Below are 19,385 nucleotides of genomic sequence, written 5' to 3'. Positions count from 1 at the left end.
CTCTTTTTATCAGATATAAATCCTATAAGGTCTACACTACAGCCTAACGACAATGGCCTATTTTGTTAAAAATCATTAAACAATTTGGCATCAAACACATAAAATCTATTTTGGCTCTAGAGGCTGGTCATCAACGCTAAGACGGCGGTGGATGCCAACTGTTTGTTCAATTGCTTATAACTCTTTCTGTGCTTTCAAGCGATTTATGCCCAACGTGCAATAACTTTTGTTTGTAAATATGTTTTTAAAATTTCCTATGAGAGTGAGAAAGATGACTAGATCTAGGTTTCACTCACTCTCATAGAAATATAAAAACATGTTTACAAAATAAATGTTATTATGCGCTGGGCACTATGAGCAGCACACAATAAATTTTGTTTGTAAACATGTTTCCAAAATTGTTTATAAGAGTGAGCGAGATGACTAGATCTCTGTTTCATTCACTCTCATTGAAATGTCAAAAACATATTTACAAAATAAAAGTTATTGTGCGTTCAGCATTATTCTGAATAGCTCACATTGTTGTTAATAATAAATAAAGATTTATTAATATTCTGTTTTTGTTTAATTTAGTTTTTTTTTACAATTTTCTAAGATATGTCACTGTTGATGATCGTTATCCATTTTATGTTTCTTCAATTTATAATAATGCCTTTCCTGATTGAATTATGCAAATAAATTGTCTATAATGCTTATTTTCTTCAATTAGTAGAAATAAATGAATTTCTTAAATGCATTTTGCTGGAAAATGTTTACAGTTTCCTAACATCCTTTTCCCAATGATAAACAATTTCCCGAGCCCCAATCCATCACTGGTCTTACAAAAGGCTTTTCAATGCAAAATAACCACATTCATATGTACAATATTTGCACGCGGAAGGAAGGTAAAGTTGAAATGGCTTTTGCATCTGTTATTAATCAATTGTCCTCTCTCTCATTTTCTATTCCTCCCTTGTCCCCAAGTGGTGCTATGTGTGCCTGATAAAATGTACCCATGGTGACTTCCAAAAGCGTGCTGGATGACCTTTTGACACTGGCGTGAGACTCCAACTTATCACTAACCAGTAATGTAACACACGAGCTACATCAAAGATAGTCGGACACTTTGGGTGTCTTTTGATAAGGCTACGTGAAACGCGAATAGGTCATAGGAAGCAGACAAAAAAGCACAAGATAATCAGCAAAAAAAAGCCATGGCATAATCCCTTATCGCAATATTAATTCTTCTAAATGGTGTTACTTGATCCCAGAATGGTTTTATGCTCTCTAAACAACATTTTTAGTTGTTTCTACTGCGGTCGCATGTTAGGAATGTTACAATTTATTTTTTCTTTTTGCAACACCATCTCGAGATTGGAGGGAAAATTCGAGCAATAATTATCTCAGGAAAAATTATTGAGAGATCGAGAAACAATCGTATGAAGCAATATCACTTCTTGTACCGCGCGAAACTGTAACACTTCTTGCAGCTATTTCAATTAAAATTTATCGCAATTTAATAAGCATCCACTCGGTTAGGTAATTAAATCTCCCAGCTCATTTTTCTGACTGCTGTTTCTTCACAAATGTCTGGGTTACTTTTTTTTATGAATTTGTGTGGAAACTTGAAAATGAGGAAAATTGCAGAAGCAAAATTGTTTTCCTGACTATAAAAACATTTCTGTGCAAATTTTCCACGTTGGTTTTTTCTTCGTTTATTTAAATTGTGCTATATTTAAGCGTTTACTCTTCTTTATTGGCTACTTAATGTTACCGTTTTGATGCTAAGGATTTATATATCGTTGTGATATAAGTAAATTGTTCCAATTGGAATAAGGAGCTTTCAGCACGCAATATCACGAATGTGACTCATAATTTCACCACAAATTGTAACAGAATACGTGTGGTTGGGCTACAAATCTCTAAATAGTATTATGTACTAGAATTAACGTGTTTTTAATAAATCATCATTCCAATGGACAACGCACAATATTTTTTTTTCTTAATTTCGAAAATAGTTCTTCGAAAATGAGTATGAAAATGACCAAGAATATAACTCAATCTGTCTCATTCTCACTGAAAATTAAACACATAACACATACTTACAGAAAAATTATACGCAACGCACAAAAATTTTTATTTTGTTAACATGTTCTCGAAACTGTGATAGTGAGCGAGATGACTAGATATAGATTTCGTTCACTCTATTGAAGTGTCAATAACATAATTACAAAATAAAATTTGTTGTGCACTGTGCATTATATCCAACGCACAATAGCTTTTGCCTTGTAAACATGTTTTTTGACACTTCAGTAGAGTGAATGAAATCTATATCTAGTCATCTCGCTCACTCTTATAGGCAGTTCCGAAAACATGTTTACAAAACTAAAGCTATTGTGCGTTGGGCATTATTCTGTGCAATTCATAAGCAACTCATAATGCCCAACGCTCAATAACTTTTCTTTATAAACATATTTTCGAAATTCCCTATGAGAGTGAGCGAGATAACTAGATTTAGGTTTCATTCATTCTCTTTGAAATGCCAAAAAAAAAAATTTACAAAAAAAGTGCGTTGCGCGTAATGTCCATTACACAATAACTTTTGTTTTGTAAATATATATTTGACTTTTCAATGAGATTAAGTGAGATTTAAATCTAGTCATCTCGCTCACTCTTATAGAAAATTTTGAAAATATATTTGCAATCAAAAGTTATTGTGAATTGGGTATAATTCCTAGCGCACAATAACTTTTCTTTTGTAAACATGTTTTTGACACTTTAATGAGAGTGAATGAGATCTAAATCGAGTCATCTCGCTCGCTTTTATAGGCAGCTTCGAAAACATGATTACAAAGCAAAAGTTATAGTGTATTGGACATGACAATGACGTACGAATAATAAGTCTTGTTTTGTAAACATGTTTTCGAAATTTCATTTGAGAGTGAGCGAGATGACAAGAGCTCAATTAAGCTTCCTGTCACTGAAATGTCAAATTCAAAACTGATAAAACTGATTAAGTATTGTGCAAAGTTTTCTTAAGAATGCATTTGACATTTCAGTAAGAGTGAGCAAGATCTAGTTCTAGTTATCTCGCTCACTCCCAATGATACTTTCGAAAATATCTTTACAAAACAAGTGATTTGTGCACAAGCCATTTTTAAGTACATTGCATTGTTCTGGATTTATATTTTATCAACAAAAATCGGTAAGTGTTTCGTGTTCTTGAGTATCACTTCTTAACTATTTCTTTTATTCCTTCAGCTGATAATAAGCTTTATACTTGAAAGTTTTGCTTTTAATAATTGAACATTCTTTGTGCCATTCACAGACCCCACAGACCTGTTATAGTTTTTTTTATGTTGACAATGTACTTAAGGAAGAAATTTATTGTTATCTCTGAATTAAAGGCCAGTGCAAGACAAGGCAAAAATGAGCTTTATTATAAAAGGTTTTTTAAGCACGGACTTTATTAAGACGGAAGGTTTTGATTATGATACTTTTTGTTACATAAAATTATTCATTAACCTTAGAAATATTTAATTTAATTTTTCTTTCTTAATTCCATATAAAATAGTAATAAACAATAAAAAATAGTAATAATGAGGCAAGAAGGGTTTGGTGCCCCTCTAAACGATATTCAATAAATTAACAAAGGCATAAACACTGAAAATAATTCAAGAACATTGAGATTTATTTCAAGTTAAGGGCATTTTCACTAAAAAAAAAGAGCCTTTATAATTTTAAAAGTATTTTTTTTAAAGAAACGTTGCATAAAAAACTAATATTAAAAACTTTTAAATGGTTTTGAACTTTCAAAATAGTTCATTTGAGGAAGCTTTGAATTAAATTAGAAACTGTCAAGTAAACATTTTTGTGCAACTTTAGGAAGTAATTGAATTTTATAATATAGGGGAAAGTGCCCATGCTTTGCACGGTTCCAAGCTTCATAATGACTAAATGTTTCCTATGTTTTTCAATAAATGTAACCCATCGGATCCATATTTTAAAAACTAGGAAACAGTGTCCTGTTTTTATTAAAATATATTGCAGAGTCACATTTATTCAGAAACATAGGAAAAATTTAGTCATTATGAGGCTTCGGACCGTGCAAAGCATGGGCAACCCTTATGGGTAAATTCTAAAATACAAACTATTTAAATAATCCTTCCCGGAAACCCAAAATAAACTAATGAAAAACTTTAAAGAGCTATCGAAACTATTTTCAATGATTAAAATTGGATTATAAGATTTGTAGCGATTTTTAGGTTAAGTCTAAAGCATTTTTTATTCTAAGAACGTTTTTTTGGATATCATTTTCAATATAAAAACGCAATTTCTCTCAAGAAAAGGTATTCAGATTCAGTAATTTCACTTTAAATTCAAGATTTCCTTAGTTGAATTACAATCACGTTAAAGAATAGGGGAATGTAGGTATGGTTCGCATAGAGTGAACCTTCAAACGATGCGAATTTTCTCTTAGTTTGCAAAGAGCTGACCTACCATTTCTCATCTCGTTTCATGAGCTAAAGATCTATCTTATGACTAAGAAATGACGAACTAGCTCTTTGCAAACAAAGAGAAAATTTGCGTTGTTTGAAGGTTCACTCTGTGCGAACCATGCCAACATTCCCCTATATAAGGGAAACTAAGGCATCACCGATTATGGGGTAACACCGAACAGTGATTTTTACTTCTAAATTACTTGGACTACGATGATAATTTCTTCAGTGGACAATAATCTCTATAGTATCTGTGCTGTAGGGGAAAGTGACCATGCTTTATACTGTAAAATGATGTCCAAGGTTTGTAATTATTTTCTGATCAACACACAAACCGAAGCGATTCTTGCACTATGACAAAAAAATGTCTCACTTATTAGGTTCATAATCCAACCTCAAATAGTTCCTGGAAATCCTTAGATTTTCCTCAAGAAGAAAATGGAAATTCAGTAGCGATTTTTATACAAGTTGGGTCCGGGGCCTTCCTGTATAATAATTGACTCGACAATTCGGAGGCTCATTTTCACTGCAAAAAATTCATCGGATACAAAAAATGCACATCAATATTTAGACGGAACTCTAATCTATCTGCTTAAATCGTTTATATGACTGTTTATTAGTTTTAAAATCACTTTTATGTAATTTTTCTAAGCCATGTTTTTATGACATTAGGGCGCTAGCGAAAACCATTTTTTCACTTTGAGTCCATGAAAATGTCATTCTGCAACCTTAAAATTCAGGCAACAGGTTTGAAGATTATGTCAATTGTCGATAAAATTGGCGGATTGCAATATGTGTAATTATGAAATAATCACATCTAATGATATAGTTGCCACATTAAAATTATCATTCATGGACCCTTCTTAAAATATAGGATGGACACAAGTAGAATTTATGAATTTGTTACCACCCACAAAAACAGTGTCCACCAATTAAAAAAATTTTTACATAAATATTAGCACTGATGAACCCTCTATGTGCCTATGATAGTAGTTTTCCTGTACAGCGACATTAATTAAGAAATACTTATGAAATATCATGTATCGAAATTACAGTTTTGGGCCTATTTTTGATTTTTGCTTCCTGAAACTAGGAAAATAGTGCTAGGATCCTAATTTTTTTAGGAAATGTGAGGCTTAGCACCAGCTATTGAAATATATTGCGATGAGTCATAACTATTGATTAACATAGGAAAAAAATAGTTATTATCAAGCTTGGATCGTATCAAGCATGGTCACTTTCCCCTAGTATCTGCTGCCCCAGTTTCCCCTACAATCCATTTTCAATTATTCAAAGAAAAATGTACTAACCAAAGAGGATTGTGTAGAGTTTGGCGGATGTGATCATAAGGTAGGCTCCATAGAGGGCGGCAAGATGCAGGTATCCAAAAGCAATGATATTCCTCCAGACCAGCTTGAGTCGCCTCTTTTCGGCTGACTTAAGATGTGTCCTGTCCTCCAACAATCCTCCATCTACGGTCTCTGCATCATTCTCATTGAGCACTCCCGTGCACGTCGTAGTTGATGTGGCATTTGGCGGCATTTTCACCCAACTGCCCCAGAGAAAAGGAAAAGAAGAAAAATTATTTAGAATTACCATTAATGCAATTAAAGGAAGTTTCCATACAGTGAAATCTCAATGTGAAAATCTAATGTATTTGCACTCGGAACTCTTTTATTTTTATTTATTTTTTCTTTTATAGAAGCAGAAAAAAGACCATGTTATGCAATGGCAATTTAGCAATCAAGTGCAAAGTAGAGTTTTAATTTCAACTGTGAAATAATTTATAGAACTAAATATAATACCGCACAAACACAGTAAAATGTGTTGTACAGTGTGATAATGATAAAAATGTACCTAGGAATGATTTCAATTGGTATGAGGTGGAAATGAAAATCAAATTTAACCCTGGACGAAAAAGAAACATTTCCAGGGGATGAGGGCTTTGGGAGGGGTATGAAAATTGGTTATATTTGAAGGCCATTTGCGTCAAAGTGCAAATGCAGATCTATCCCAGAGATAGGAAAAACCAGGGGATGACATGGAGAAATTTCTAGGGCACAATCAACAGTGATATTGATCAAGTCCATTGCGTCTCAGAAAATGTAACAAAATTTCCGATGAAAAGCGGGAAAAACTGGATTTTTTTTGGCACAAATGAAAGAGAAAAAAATGTGTGTTGAATGAGTCGCAGTTTCCACATCACACAGTATCCACTTTCAGTCACACGAATTGAAAACCAACCCCATTATTCTCCACAATGAATACGTCTTGATGGCCTTTGCAATTCCTTCACGATTATTTCAAAATGGTATACACAATACTTTTGTGTGTGAAAAACTAAATAAAAATTGAGCGTAAATTGGAAAAGTCGATGGATAGTCAACTACGTTTAGTGGAATACTGAATATAGGGAAGGAGATAAGATTCAGGCTTCTTTCTCCGAAATAGTTGAAGTGCATCAACTGAGCATGAGTAGAAATCACACCGGCATCATCCGTTTCAACCCCTCCATATTGTCCTCCAAAATAAAACCATCCCCAAATGCCTTTCCCACGACAATGACGTCAATTTCCCTGGGGAAATGAATTTTCTCCCCATCTGTTTTGGGTCAAAGTTATTTGCAAGTCACTAAAATTACTTAAAGTTGAGGCTTTAACGAATATTCAATGACTTTCAAAAATTGCCCCAAATTAAAGCTATTGCAAAATACCCCAAATAAAGTACCTTTTTCCATTTCCCAACCAATAATTATATTTAAATTAACTCCTTGATAAATGCTAAAAGTTTTATGCGCATACCTAATGTTTAGAAGCGCGAAAGTTCTTAAATGCACGTGTTTTGTTAGAATTTCATAGTGCTTTGATTTACATAAAAACAATTTCTTGGTGTAGTAAATTTGAAATTATTACATTTTGCAATCATTCTTTCTTACCTTATCATCTTTCTCATTACGCAATTTACAACGTGTTGACTAAATTGAAAGCTTTTGCTGAACAATAATAACCGTTTCGACATAACCTCAAACTTTACCGTATTTCAGAGGTGTGCAAAAAACCGTTGAAACCGAATTAACGTCAAAATAAGTTTGCTGAAGTAGCGTTTTGACCATTGACGTACATGTTTCATTTGACGTTTATTCGGTTTCAACGGTTCTTGCACTCCTCTGCCGTATTTAGTGCATCTAATTTTATTTCACCTAGATATTTTCCTTTGAGTTTGAGATTTTGTTTTAAATGTGAAAAATATTGGTTATACACTGAGAAAAAAAGAGGGTGCAATTAACTTTTTTTCCTCGTAATTTTAACACTTTTTAGGTGTAAAAATATATCAACATTTTTTAATGTTAATTTTACACCTTTTTAAGGGTAAAATTAACATGAAAAAGGGTTAATTTAACCCCTAATACACCTAAAAAGGATAATATTTACACCGATTTCGGATCAATAATGCAGGGTAAAATTAACATTTCCGGAATGTTATTTTAACTTTTTCGGATTTCTCTCAGTGTATGAGAAATTTTCGTAGTAAATTCGGGTGTAGAATAACATTAAAGTCTAGCGGTGCTATCACACTAGGATTTTTCACAATTTAATTTTAAATTGAACTCAGCAAATTGAGCATTAAAATTGCGAGAACCATTTGAAATTTTTCGTAGCCAGGACCAGGGTATGAATTCTGAGATCGTGAGTTTTTCCCGTGAGAAATTCACGGCTCAGGGGTCACCTTTAGTAAGCATTTTGTCAAGCTTTCGTAAAAACTTTCATGTGAATTCTTAGATGCTGCAAGTGTTTCACGTGACACTTTTTGTGAAAGCTTCACCAAACGCTTACAGGAAGCGTTCTAAAAACCATGAGTTTCTCCCGTGAAAAACTCACGCATCTCAGAATTCGTACCCAGGACACATTTTTGCGAGAAATTTGCTAAATTAAAAAAAAGCCGCGCAGATTGCCAGTTGTTTTATTTTGTCATTTGTGATTTTGTTAAATTATTAGAAAAATGAATGAGTCCAGTGATGAGGAAGAAATTTTCCTACTTTATGTAGGATACATGTTCAATAGAAATGTGTCTCAATGTAAAAGGAAGAGATTGTGGGCCAGAAAATGGATCCAAGAGAGATCTGCCCACGGATTCATTGAAAAATGTATGATGATATCGCAACTGGTGATTTTTTCAACACAAAAATTTTCTTCGTACAGCTACTGAAGTATTTGAGGAACTACTTTACATAGTTAGACCTCATTTGCAGAAAGTAACAATAAAAATAAGGGTGCCTATATCGCCTAAGTCCAATAAATTTGGAATAATTGAGCAATTTTAATATTTTAATTTGCTGAGTTGAAATTAATTTGAGCAACCACATTTATGCTATTTTAGCATATTTAAACATGTTTTGGTGGGCCAAGTATTAGTTTATATCAATAAATAAGCGAAAATCTATTAATTCAAATGATTTCTAATGCAAAATAGCGCATAGGAACAATTCATCTGAAAATTAAATTGTATTTACAAATTGAAAAAATCCTAGTGTGATAGCACGGTAGTGTTCATCGATTGATCATTAGAAACGGCTCTATAAAGCTCTTAGTGACTGACATGAATCGGATATCCGAATGGTTTAATTTACTACAGTGCCCGCTTTGTAATCCGGATGATCGGGAGACAATATGACAGATGTTCTCTTCGTTATCCAGATGGATTTTTTGAATTCTTTCAATGTCTAATGATCAAAATGATGATCATGATGAAGTTCTAGGTTATATTAAAGCTAACCTTAAAATTTTAGGTTAAAATTTAAGGCTTAATGTGACCGATTGTCTTAATTTACAATCTTAAAGAGATTTTAGTCAATATTTCACACAAGAAGGTAAAGAACTTGGGGCAAATGCTCTTTCAAATTTGAAATAAATTATATATCAAATATAAATTATATATATAGCAAATCATAAACATTTAAAAGATTTCCGAAATGTATTGTATTGTATTTATTATTCATCTTGATTGAGACATTTCCCATCTATTGCGGCCATCGCCGTCTTAGCGTGACCAACCTCTAGCGCAACACGATGGGACATTTTGAAATTTACAGGTTATATAAGCCATATAAATTAGTATTGTAAAAAGGTTTTTATAAACCTTGTTTGTGGAATTCTAAAATAGATTACTGACGCCCTGTGAAGAAATTACCCGTGTAAAAAGAATTATATTGATGGGGATATCGGATTTGGTTGCGAAATGGAATATCCTGGCCAGTTATCTACTATGTACAAACTCAGTATACACTGCGTATAATACTTAGTTCGGAACTAGTATACCCAGGAGGGTGACATTAGCTCTGAAAAATGCTACCGATTTTAGTGTAAATTGTTCCCTGTTTTCGTACACATTTCACGAGATATCTCCAAAACTACGTAGGTTGCCAATTTGGGGTTTTCGGTTGCATATTCATTATTAAATTGGCTTTTATTTTGTATTTGTATTATTTGCTAATTCATTTTACAATGACAGAAAATAGCTAATGAACTCAAAAGTTTTTTCTGCGCGCTAGAAACATAGGTAATGTAATAAAATACGTAGTATAAAAAATACATAGTAAATTTTGTGTGAAATGTCCCAAAAACTCAACATTAGTGTGAGGACGTAGACATTTATACTAAGGTTATACGAAGTATACACATAGTAAAATGTGGAAAATAGTATTTTATTCACATAAATACACAACGAATAACAAATAACGAATATCGAATAACGAACGAATATCAGCATAGGAATCTTCAAACTGAGCAAGTGATTAAAGACGACTAAAACCGAAAAAATACGAATAACAAACGCTTTCATTTTTGCTTCAGTCACTGATGAAAGCTCAGAGCCTGACCCTAAAGCTTTGAAAAAAGTTGATTCGTTTTCCTTACGTATTATATATTATATTATTAATACCTATTACTCATTGATTCCTTTTCTAGGGTTAGATCATGCATAACCTCAAATTCTACAATAACCGGTTTCTCAAGTAAAAAAGCATGAGATCTGATACTTGTAATTATATTTGTTTAATTAAATTTGGCTTGACAAATTTTATAAATTATTTGTATACACGATTAAGCATTTATTATATCCAATTACTCAACATAACCTCAAAATACGGATCAATTTTATTTATTTATTCATTTATTATTTTATATCTTTTAATGTATTGCTGGTATTGCTTATTACATAGTTGGCACTGTACAGATATTGGACTGATATCATGATTACGTTCAATGTGTGCAAAAATAGTTTAAGGAAATAGAAATACATTGAAAAGCTTTATTTAAGATTAAGGTCATTAAAATAATTCGGTATGCTCTACTAAGGAGTTTTATATTTGTTTTAGTGTAAAATTTAGCAAGTGAGTTTTTCATGTTGAATTTTATTGTATAGATTTATTGGCTGTTGTTTAATAGAATGAGTGCCAAATTTTGTTGACCTGGGATTAGTACTTTCAATGAATAATTTCCTCGAGTTTATAGTTTTATGTTTAAGCATTAGTGTGTGAATGAACATTTTTGTAATTGCTAGTTTCATTTGAAGTGTTGCAGATTCAATACAAAAAGTTTAAGGAGCACTTTAACTTTGATGAAAGATGTACCTAAATATTAAAAGTCTAACCTTAAACTTTACATTTAGTTTATTTTTTTATCTTTGTTGTAATTATACAATTGATCGGGATATATTCGGTTTTAACTGAAAGGACTTTTTTTAATATTAGAAGTTTACAGGTCGATTTGAATACATGTCGGGTCTAGACCTGCTCTAATTAGGAAAACTATTTTAAACATAACCTCTGGTCCCTTTGTTTATTAAAATCCGGAATCATAAAAAATAATAACTTTGCAAACTGAACACGTACAAGGGTGGCTTAAAAGAATAATTATTTTGGCACTGTTCTTAAGTATTCTACATAGTGGTAGCTCAACTATCCTTTATGCAGAACATTTTTTTGATGTTACACTACATAGAAGGTCGTTGAGATACCTAGGACTAGAATTTGGCATAGTTCAATTGCTGTTCCAAATTGCTGGCCTAATTCCTGAATGAACCAGAAGTATTTCGGGCCTTCTGGACCCCGTTTCAACGCTGAGGTATCAGACCACCCTCTAAATAGGGTCCGATCATATTGCCGTCGAAGAAGAACTTTCTTGCCTCGTCATTTAGAACACTAGAGAACAGTACCAAAGAATATTTTTTGAGCCACCCTAGCACGTGTGGAGTTTACAAACTTTTTATTCTTTGATTCTGGATTTGAATAAAAATTATAGTCTTTTAATTTGATTTGAGTACCGTGTTACTGTAATATATCCGAATAAGGAAATAAAACTCATTAAATAAACCATAAAATTGTAAATTACAACATTTTAAATAATTTTTATTACCTAAGAATCTAAGAGAAAAACTTCGAAGCAAATAGCCTATTACTTTAACCTTCGCCTCTGAGCAATCTTAAGCGAAAATTATCTTTAGAAAATTCAGAATCTTGTTTGGATACGTCTAGAAATTGGCTTTGAAGACCTTTCTGAAGTATCTCTAAATAAAATTTTTAGTTTATTATACTATTTAGGTTAGTAAAGTTATTTATTTCATTTAAGTAAAACATAACCTAACATTAAATAACATAACCTCAAAATCTAAAATTTGTTTTAATTTTAAATTATTTTTCTGTTATTTTAGCTTAACATAAACCTAGTGATAACTTCTTGTTAAATCATGAAGAAACTCTTTAGAAAAATTTGTACTAAACAAATTACTATTTTACTTGACATATCCTACATGTAAATGAATACTCACTAAATTGATTAAGTGATAATATGCAAATATATTTGGGCAAGTGCTTCAGTAAATTCTATCAGTTATTTTCCACACAAGACGCTCTTTCATAATGTTATATTAACTTTTTACACATTCTTCCCCATTTTGACCTTAGAATGTCGTTTTCGTTTGCATAAACAAATGTATTGAGCACATAAACGGTTTCGACGCAACTTTCGGATTTTCTTTAGCTTTGGCAAATGAAAGTGAGAATAGCAGAAGTTGTGTCATAAGCACAAAAAAAGCAGCACTCATTTGAGAATGAATCTTAATTTTTTTCACGTAGACCACCAGCTGATTTTGGTGATAAGACAACATGCTAAAAGCTTAAGAGCTTACTTGAGATTAGATTTGGACTTTTATATCATATTTCTTGTTTTTCAATCTTGCCCGTGAAATTTTATATATGAGCAAACAATAGCCCTGTCATGCAAATTAATTTTTGTGATAAGGCATTGCGATGTCTTTGATGAATTTGCTGAAATTTAACCTTTGGCCAAATGTCTAATCCCACCAAAAACCCTATTACCCTTTCGTGTGAAATATATCAAGGAGTTGCTATCGTCAACAAATTGAACTGATAAGTATTCGATATTTGAAGAAAACAAGCAGAAATTTTGGGGTATCGTCATGAGTAGATTTTGCGATTTACTTATCACTTTCATTACATGTTTTTGTGCAAAATAAATGTAAATCGCCGAATTGGCAATTAATTTTCACTGAACCTTTCTTTTTCTGATAATGCTGCTTACTTGGCAACAATTCTATTCTCTACTCAGACAAAATCTAATTCACCAGAGAGATAATATTCAACTCTTGATGATTGAGCTTTTTTCGGTTGAACTTGAGAAAAGAAAAGTCCAACTAGTACAGACAGACATTTACTCGATGAATATCTAATAAGAAATAGGTCTTTGACTTCAATGCTGACTTTATCAGTGAGTTGCAAATTCTAGATTTTCGATTTTCTGCACGATTAACAGAAAATTGAGCCTTGTTATAGTTATTCGTAGAAATATCATTTACCCTATTGTATTCAATTTCTAATACGCAGTTCTAATTACCGGAAGTGTCACTTAAAGTTTGACTACAAAGGCGTGTCCGCAAGAGAAAATATAATTTATTTCGCATAATGGAATAGATTCATATAAGAGGGATTACAATGGGAGAATACCATTTCTAAAAGTTCCATTCTGAATCATTAAATAGACTTTCAGAAATTCTAAATTACCAATCAAGGCTTCTTTTTATATATTCAAGTTCAAGGTGGGAAATTTCTTTTGGACACTTCAAGTCATTTGTGAGGATTTTTCACTTTTAAATTATATAATTCCATTTTTTTTCAACACAATTTAATGTTCCAACATTCTTCAAAAGATGCTATGAAATAATTTCTTAACTTTTAGCGGTAATTACGTATATGCAGTTTATGTTTTTAACGTGAAGTCTTTTGTTTTATTATAATAAATAGATAATAGTAATAATTTATTCATCGCTAAATTATAAATTATCATTTATAAATTTAAAATAAAATAATAAATAAATATAATAAAATAAAATAATAAAAAAATGAAATAAAATAATAAAATAAATTTTAAATAAATTTAATTTACAATTTTTTTTATTTCATAAATAATTTTTTTATTTTTAGTAAATTTGGGTAATTTTTCTATGTTCAAATTAAAATTTTACAACAAAATACAAATGATGAGATCACTTCAGGAATTATTTATAATTTTATAATGGTTTTAGTATTGTGATCTTAAAAAAAAAATCTTAAAAAAAAGAATCTTAAAAGTATTGTTATCATAATTGTTAAAATAGAAAAAAATGTTTTTTGCTATTTCATGTGAGAATATTATCAATCATCTTTAAGTAGATTTATGTTTAATTTTGTGAACTTACGCATTCTCGAAGAAAGCAATACGATCAGTGTGTCTATCTATCGAATTATTTATTTATTATTCTGATGTTTTAATATCTGGGAAAATTTAAAAAAGTTTGGAATACATTCTAGACGATATGTAAGTTATCGCCTATAAATAATTTATTCCAAATCATTAAGTTGTAAATCAAATTCGTGAATAAGAAATTTATCTTTCAAATAGATACAAAGAGTTACTGTTTGAAACAGTTTAACTCATAACTTTGTAGAAGTAGAATTAAATAAAAGTAAAAATAAAGAATATTAAGAAAGGGATATTTTTTGAAAACAAAAAAAACTCGTTAAACGTTTATAAAATTTATACAATTTGATAATAGGGTGAAAGGAACACCTATCTTTATCAGAAAACGTAGATTAAGGAATAAACGTTATCCTATTTACATTTTATTAGATACTTTAAATAAATTTCAAGATTTTGACAAAAGTACAAATAGGGGTTTCCTGTCGAAGAGGTGTTCCTTTGACCCTACATTTTATTTGCTTCGTAAATTAATTAATCATTGGTAATAAAAATCACTAGATTAATAATAAACGTAGCGTCAGTATTTCCTTATAAAATCTTAAATTTCGTCAAAATTTATAGACAAAACTTCTACAATTTGTATGCTATATACAGCCTAGTTCTTGTATTCTAAATTATCCTGGGATATCAAATTTATAAATCAATAAAACAATCGATATTTTTGCGCAAAAAATTTACTTTAAACATCAGTGAATGAACGTTTCAAATATGACTACTGAAACCAAGTATAAATTTCATCTTGATTGAGACGCACCTCACCTCCCTTGCGGCCATCGCCGTCTTAATGTTGTTAACCAACATCAAGAGTCAAAACTATGGACATTTGTGATTTTTCACAGGAGCCTCTAACTCAGAATCTAGGAAACATCTGCTCAATCAAGAGACAAAGGATAAGCTGTGGGGATAAGCTGAGGGGTAAAAAATTTATAAAGAAGGATTTATAAGAAATAAATAATTGAAAATCTAAACCCATTACAAAGAATGAACTAATAAGAATATAAAAAAAACAATGCAAGTAAATGAATTGTCCATAAAATAAGAACTGTAGAATTTACAGATAGGATAACCAGAGAAAGAAATCCACAAACAGGATGTTAGTCAAATAATAACGATTAAAAAAATTAGGATATAAATTGAAAAATAGGAATCCAAGTCATATTATTTCAATTTCAATTTCAATTTATTTAAGAAACCACTACAAACAGAGTACAACCCTTTTACAAATGCGTGGCAATCAAATATGCAAAAGATAAAATTTTAAAGAGAAAAAAGAAGAAAGAAAGAGTAAGAGAAAAGATAGGAAAGCAAAGAAATAAAAAAGGAAAAAAAAATGTCACTGGTCAAGCCCAATCTGGAAGTATTATAAGTAGGGTAAGTGTGCCAAATTTCGGCCGGCTTGCAATTTCGGCCATATTTTTTGTTCCTCGAATTTCCATGAATTTTTATAGTTTTTGTGATGAACAAGATAATCTAAAAAACACATTGGAAAAATTCCGGAAGGGCAAGAAAATCAGCAAGGTGGCCGGAATAGGCCACCAATGCTATGTCTACATTTCTATTCATTCTAAAATGTATTAAGAATAATTTAAGAGAAAATAAAGACGATAAACTGTCTAAAAGGTTCCAAGCAACACACCTTGTAAAAAAGTAACAGAATATTCAATTTGTATTAAAAGTATTACATGTCAAATTTGAGACTTTGGCGCTTGCGTGCAACTATGCCGAAATATGGCACACTTACCCTATTCTTTCTATAAACTTTTAGGAAAAGAATAATGAATATGAGATTTTTTAATCCAAACTTAGATATACTTTTTTATAATTTTGCCGGAACCATACAAAATTTTTAAAAGGCACTTAACTATTTTTTTTTGTTAAAATTATTTTTGAAATTTTTATTGAAGATGTAAATCTTTAGCAAAAATGTAATATGCTGGATACACACTTAGGCCGAGAGTCATCTTAACGTAATTTATATTCAGAATAATGATTAGACTACATTCCCATCAGTTTCTAACTACGCCGTCTCTCGGCTTAGACGGTAGGTCTGTCTAGGGCTCAAGACTGACTGCAATTGACTCCCTAGATATCTTATACGGGCTTCAGATCTAAGGCTTAGTTGCATATGGCTTAATTGTTCTTATTTTTTATTAATCAAGATTTTTTTGGAAAAATTTAACTTAGGATTGGAGCAATAAAATTGTTCGCTATTTAGGATTGTGAGACCTTCGGGAAATGGGCGAAACCTCTAATCTGAAGTCCGCTTTACGGTCCGCAAAAGTTAAAGCTATTCCATTCCAAGCATACTAATGACTAAAATTGTGCATAGTACCCTGTAAGGGCCCTTATATAAACAATCTCTTTGTTAACCTGAAACAACGAATATATTTCCAAGAATTTTCCACTAAGCCGACTCTTGGCTTAAGCCGTAGGTTTATCTGGGCCATAAGATTGATTGAAATTGACTTACTGAATATCTTGCGGTCCGGAAAATTAAAGCTATTCCACCCTAAGTAAACTAATGGCTAGAATTACGCATTGTGCCCTTTTAAGGGCCCCTGTACAAACAGTCTCTTAGTTAACCTGAAATAATGAATAAGCTACATTTTCAAAAATTTTCTACTAAGCCGTCTCCTGGTTTAAGCCGTAGGTCTATCTGGGTCATAAGATTGATTGAAATTGACTTCTTGAATATCTTACGCTCCGGAAAATTAAAGCTATTCCACTCTAAGTAAACTAATGGCTAGAATTTCGCATTGTACCCTTGTAAGGGCCCCTATACAAAAAGTCTCTTGGTTAATCTGAAACAGCGAAAAACTGTATTTCCAAGAATTTTCCACAAAGCCGTCTCTTGGTTTAAGCCGTAGGGCTATCTAGGCCATAAGATTGATTGAAATTGACTTACTGAATATTTTACGGTTCGGAAAATTAAAGCTATTCCACTCTAAGTAAACTAATGGCTAGAATTTCACATTGTGCCCTTGTAAGGGTCCCTGTACAAACAGTTTCTTGGTTAACCTGAAATAATGAATAAGCTACATTTCCAAGAATTTTCCACAAAGCCGACTTTCGGCTTAAGCCCTAGGTGCCCTAAGCCTTTTTTGGGCATAAAACCGAATGAGATTTAGAACGTTAAGATCTTAGTTCAAGATTTCAAAGCCTTCTAACCCTTTAAGCACGATAGGGTCAAAAATTAGGGGTTAGAAAAGTCACTTTTCCTGACTTTTAAGAGCAAAACCGAACTTTAGAAGGCAATGGGTCACCGGTAACTCAATCGTCCTTAAAGGGCTAATGTTTCAAAAAAAGGCTTGATTTTAATTTTCTCAGGTATTTAAATTAAATTGAATAGCCTTTCGGCAATTTTAAGATTGCATTGGTCATGGAAGCGGAAAATAACAAATGAACTCATTCACGTACACATTTCTACGCGTTCTTTTTTTTACAACTAAAGTACCTCCAAATTCACAAAAATGCTTCGGATTGTTGAATTGGAAATACGAGGAGGTCCCTGAGGTTCCCCAATTTGCATATTAGTGTGTAAATTTTCTTAGAAGGAAAAGTGTGTGACATTCTGTCAAAGTCAAAAGAGTTACTTGCACAAAACTCGCACCTTTTCTTTGGTTGGTTGCATATATAGTTAGTGGTATTCCTTTGGCCAAACTTTTTTGAGGTGAAGTAGGCAAAATTATGATTTTTGATTGATGTACAATGATAGGCAAAAGTGTCTATTGCACATAGATGAGTGATGGAAAAAAAATTTTCCGTGTTATTACGAAAATGAGATGAAAAAAATGATGGAATTATGTAATGAGAATTCTCTGTGAGATTTAATTTCTTTGCGTTTGCAGAGAAAGGGTCGTTCATCTCTTTCTTGCCAATGGGAAAGAAATATGCGTTGAGGTGTTTTTTTTTGTGGTACTAAGACTAATCACTGGATGAATGGATTGTTGTAATGTTTGTAAAAGACTTACCAGTTAATATGTGGCTAAAAGGTTAAATAGTTTTATCCTCTTTGGCGTTTGGAGTAAATCGCACTGAATGTTGGGGATGTGTCCCAAAAAATTTTTTAGAACTGTTCGGTCACCCGGCAACTGCTTTGGTGTGTGCAGTTGTTCCAAGTTGAGCAAACGGGATGATTTGGTTGGCTGTTGAAGAGTAGAAACGTGATCACCTGATTTTTCCGGTACACTGTTATTTTATTTTTTTTGTTTAAATTCAAAGAGAGCTTGGCAAATTTCTTCCAACACACCACGTTTTGGTTCTGCGTGTCACAGAATTGGGCGAACTTTATTGACGGGGGAAAACCAGAGAAAATTGAGGCAACAGGAGAGTATTGATTGGGAAAATGCGCGACCAAGTCACATCCATCGACTTCGATGGCAGGAGTTAAATTGAAGTCGACGCTAGCTCCGTTCGTCTATTTTATTCGCAAGTCAACTTTGATAAGGGAAAAGTCACTTGCAAAGCGCCTCATCAACAACACACATTTTCGCAACTTTTCACCGTATGCGTGTGGTGGTTTAAGCTTAAACCCCAAGCTCTTAGAAAAAATAGTCGCATTATCTCGGCCTTTTGATACGCGCGACAAATTATTGAATATCAGAATACAGAAGCAAGATTTAGAAAGAATTTCATCACTTACAACCAAATCAATATCTCTCAATCGATAAGAGAGACCTTTAAGCTTCTCAGTGCAATTGGAAAACTACAAGGAAGACCTAGGCTTATCACACTTTTCACTGGATTAATTCTTTTGCTTTCTCAATAAATTTTTATTAAAATTTTGTACGCGCTAGGAATAAATTGACGTTATACTTCTCTCACAATGCGTCACACAATGAGATGATACACTGTGAAAATGCAACAACCGAGAGAAAGAACGGTTCCAACTAAGTTTCCCACCTCAATAGAACTGCTAATGAGTGAAGAGAACAGCCTATGCACGCAAATGAAATGGAAAATCGCACCACGTTGATGTACACATGTGAGAGGGATAAAGTTATAGTGGCATCGCACAATATAGTACGATTTCTTAAAGTGACTACGAGCTATGCATGAGGAAGCGAGAGAGCGGTGCGGCATATGTTTGTAGTTT

General features: G+C 32.2%; 1 protein-coding gene across 5 annotated transcripts in view; it reads right to left on the bottom strand.

Annotated features, from left to right (window-relative positions):
• Positions 1 to 19,156, bottom strand: part of LOC129798620 (acyl-CoA Delta-9 desaturase-like) — a 29,345-nt gene extending 10,189 nt beyond the window's left edge. The window contains exons 1-3 of one of the 5 annotated variants that reach the window (XM_055841851.1): positions 18,933 to 19,156; positions 18,262 to 18,435; positions 5,789 to 6,030 (exon numbers count right to left, since the gene is read on the bottom strand). In XM_055841851.1, the coding sequence (XP_055697826.1) occupies positions 5,789 to 6,020 (232 nt within the window). In that variant the 5' untranslated portion in view covers positions 6,021 to 6,030; positions 18,262 to 18,435; positions 18,933 to 19,156. Of the gene's footprint in view, positions 1 to 5,788; positions 6,031 to 6,722; positions 6,879 to 18,261; positions 18,791 to 18,932 lie in introns of those variants that run through there. The other 4 variants (XM_055841853.1, XM_055841854.1, XM_055841852.1 and 1 more) reach the window with 4 other exon arrangements.
• Positions 19,157 to 19,385: the final 229 nt, after the last annotated feature.

Source organism: Phlebotomus papatasi, chromosome 1 (assembly GCF_024763615.1).
Source record: "Phlebotomus papatasi isolate M1 chromosome 1, Ppap_2.1, whole genome shotgun sequence".
NCBI lineage: Eukaryota > Metazoa > Arthropoda > Insecta > Diptera > Psychodidae > Phlebotomus > Phlebotomus papatasi.
The sequence above is the reverse complement of the archived record's forward strand: the minus strand, read 5'-3'. Positions and strand labels throughout refer to the sequence as shown.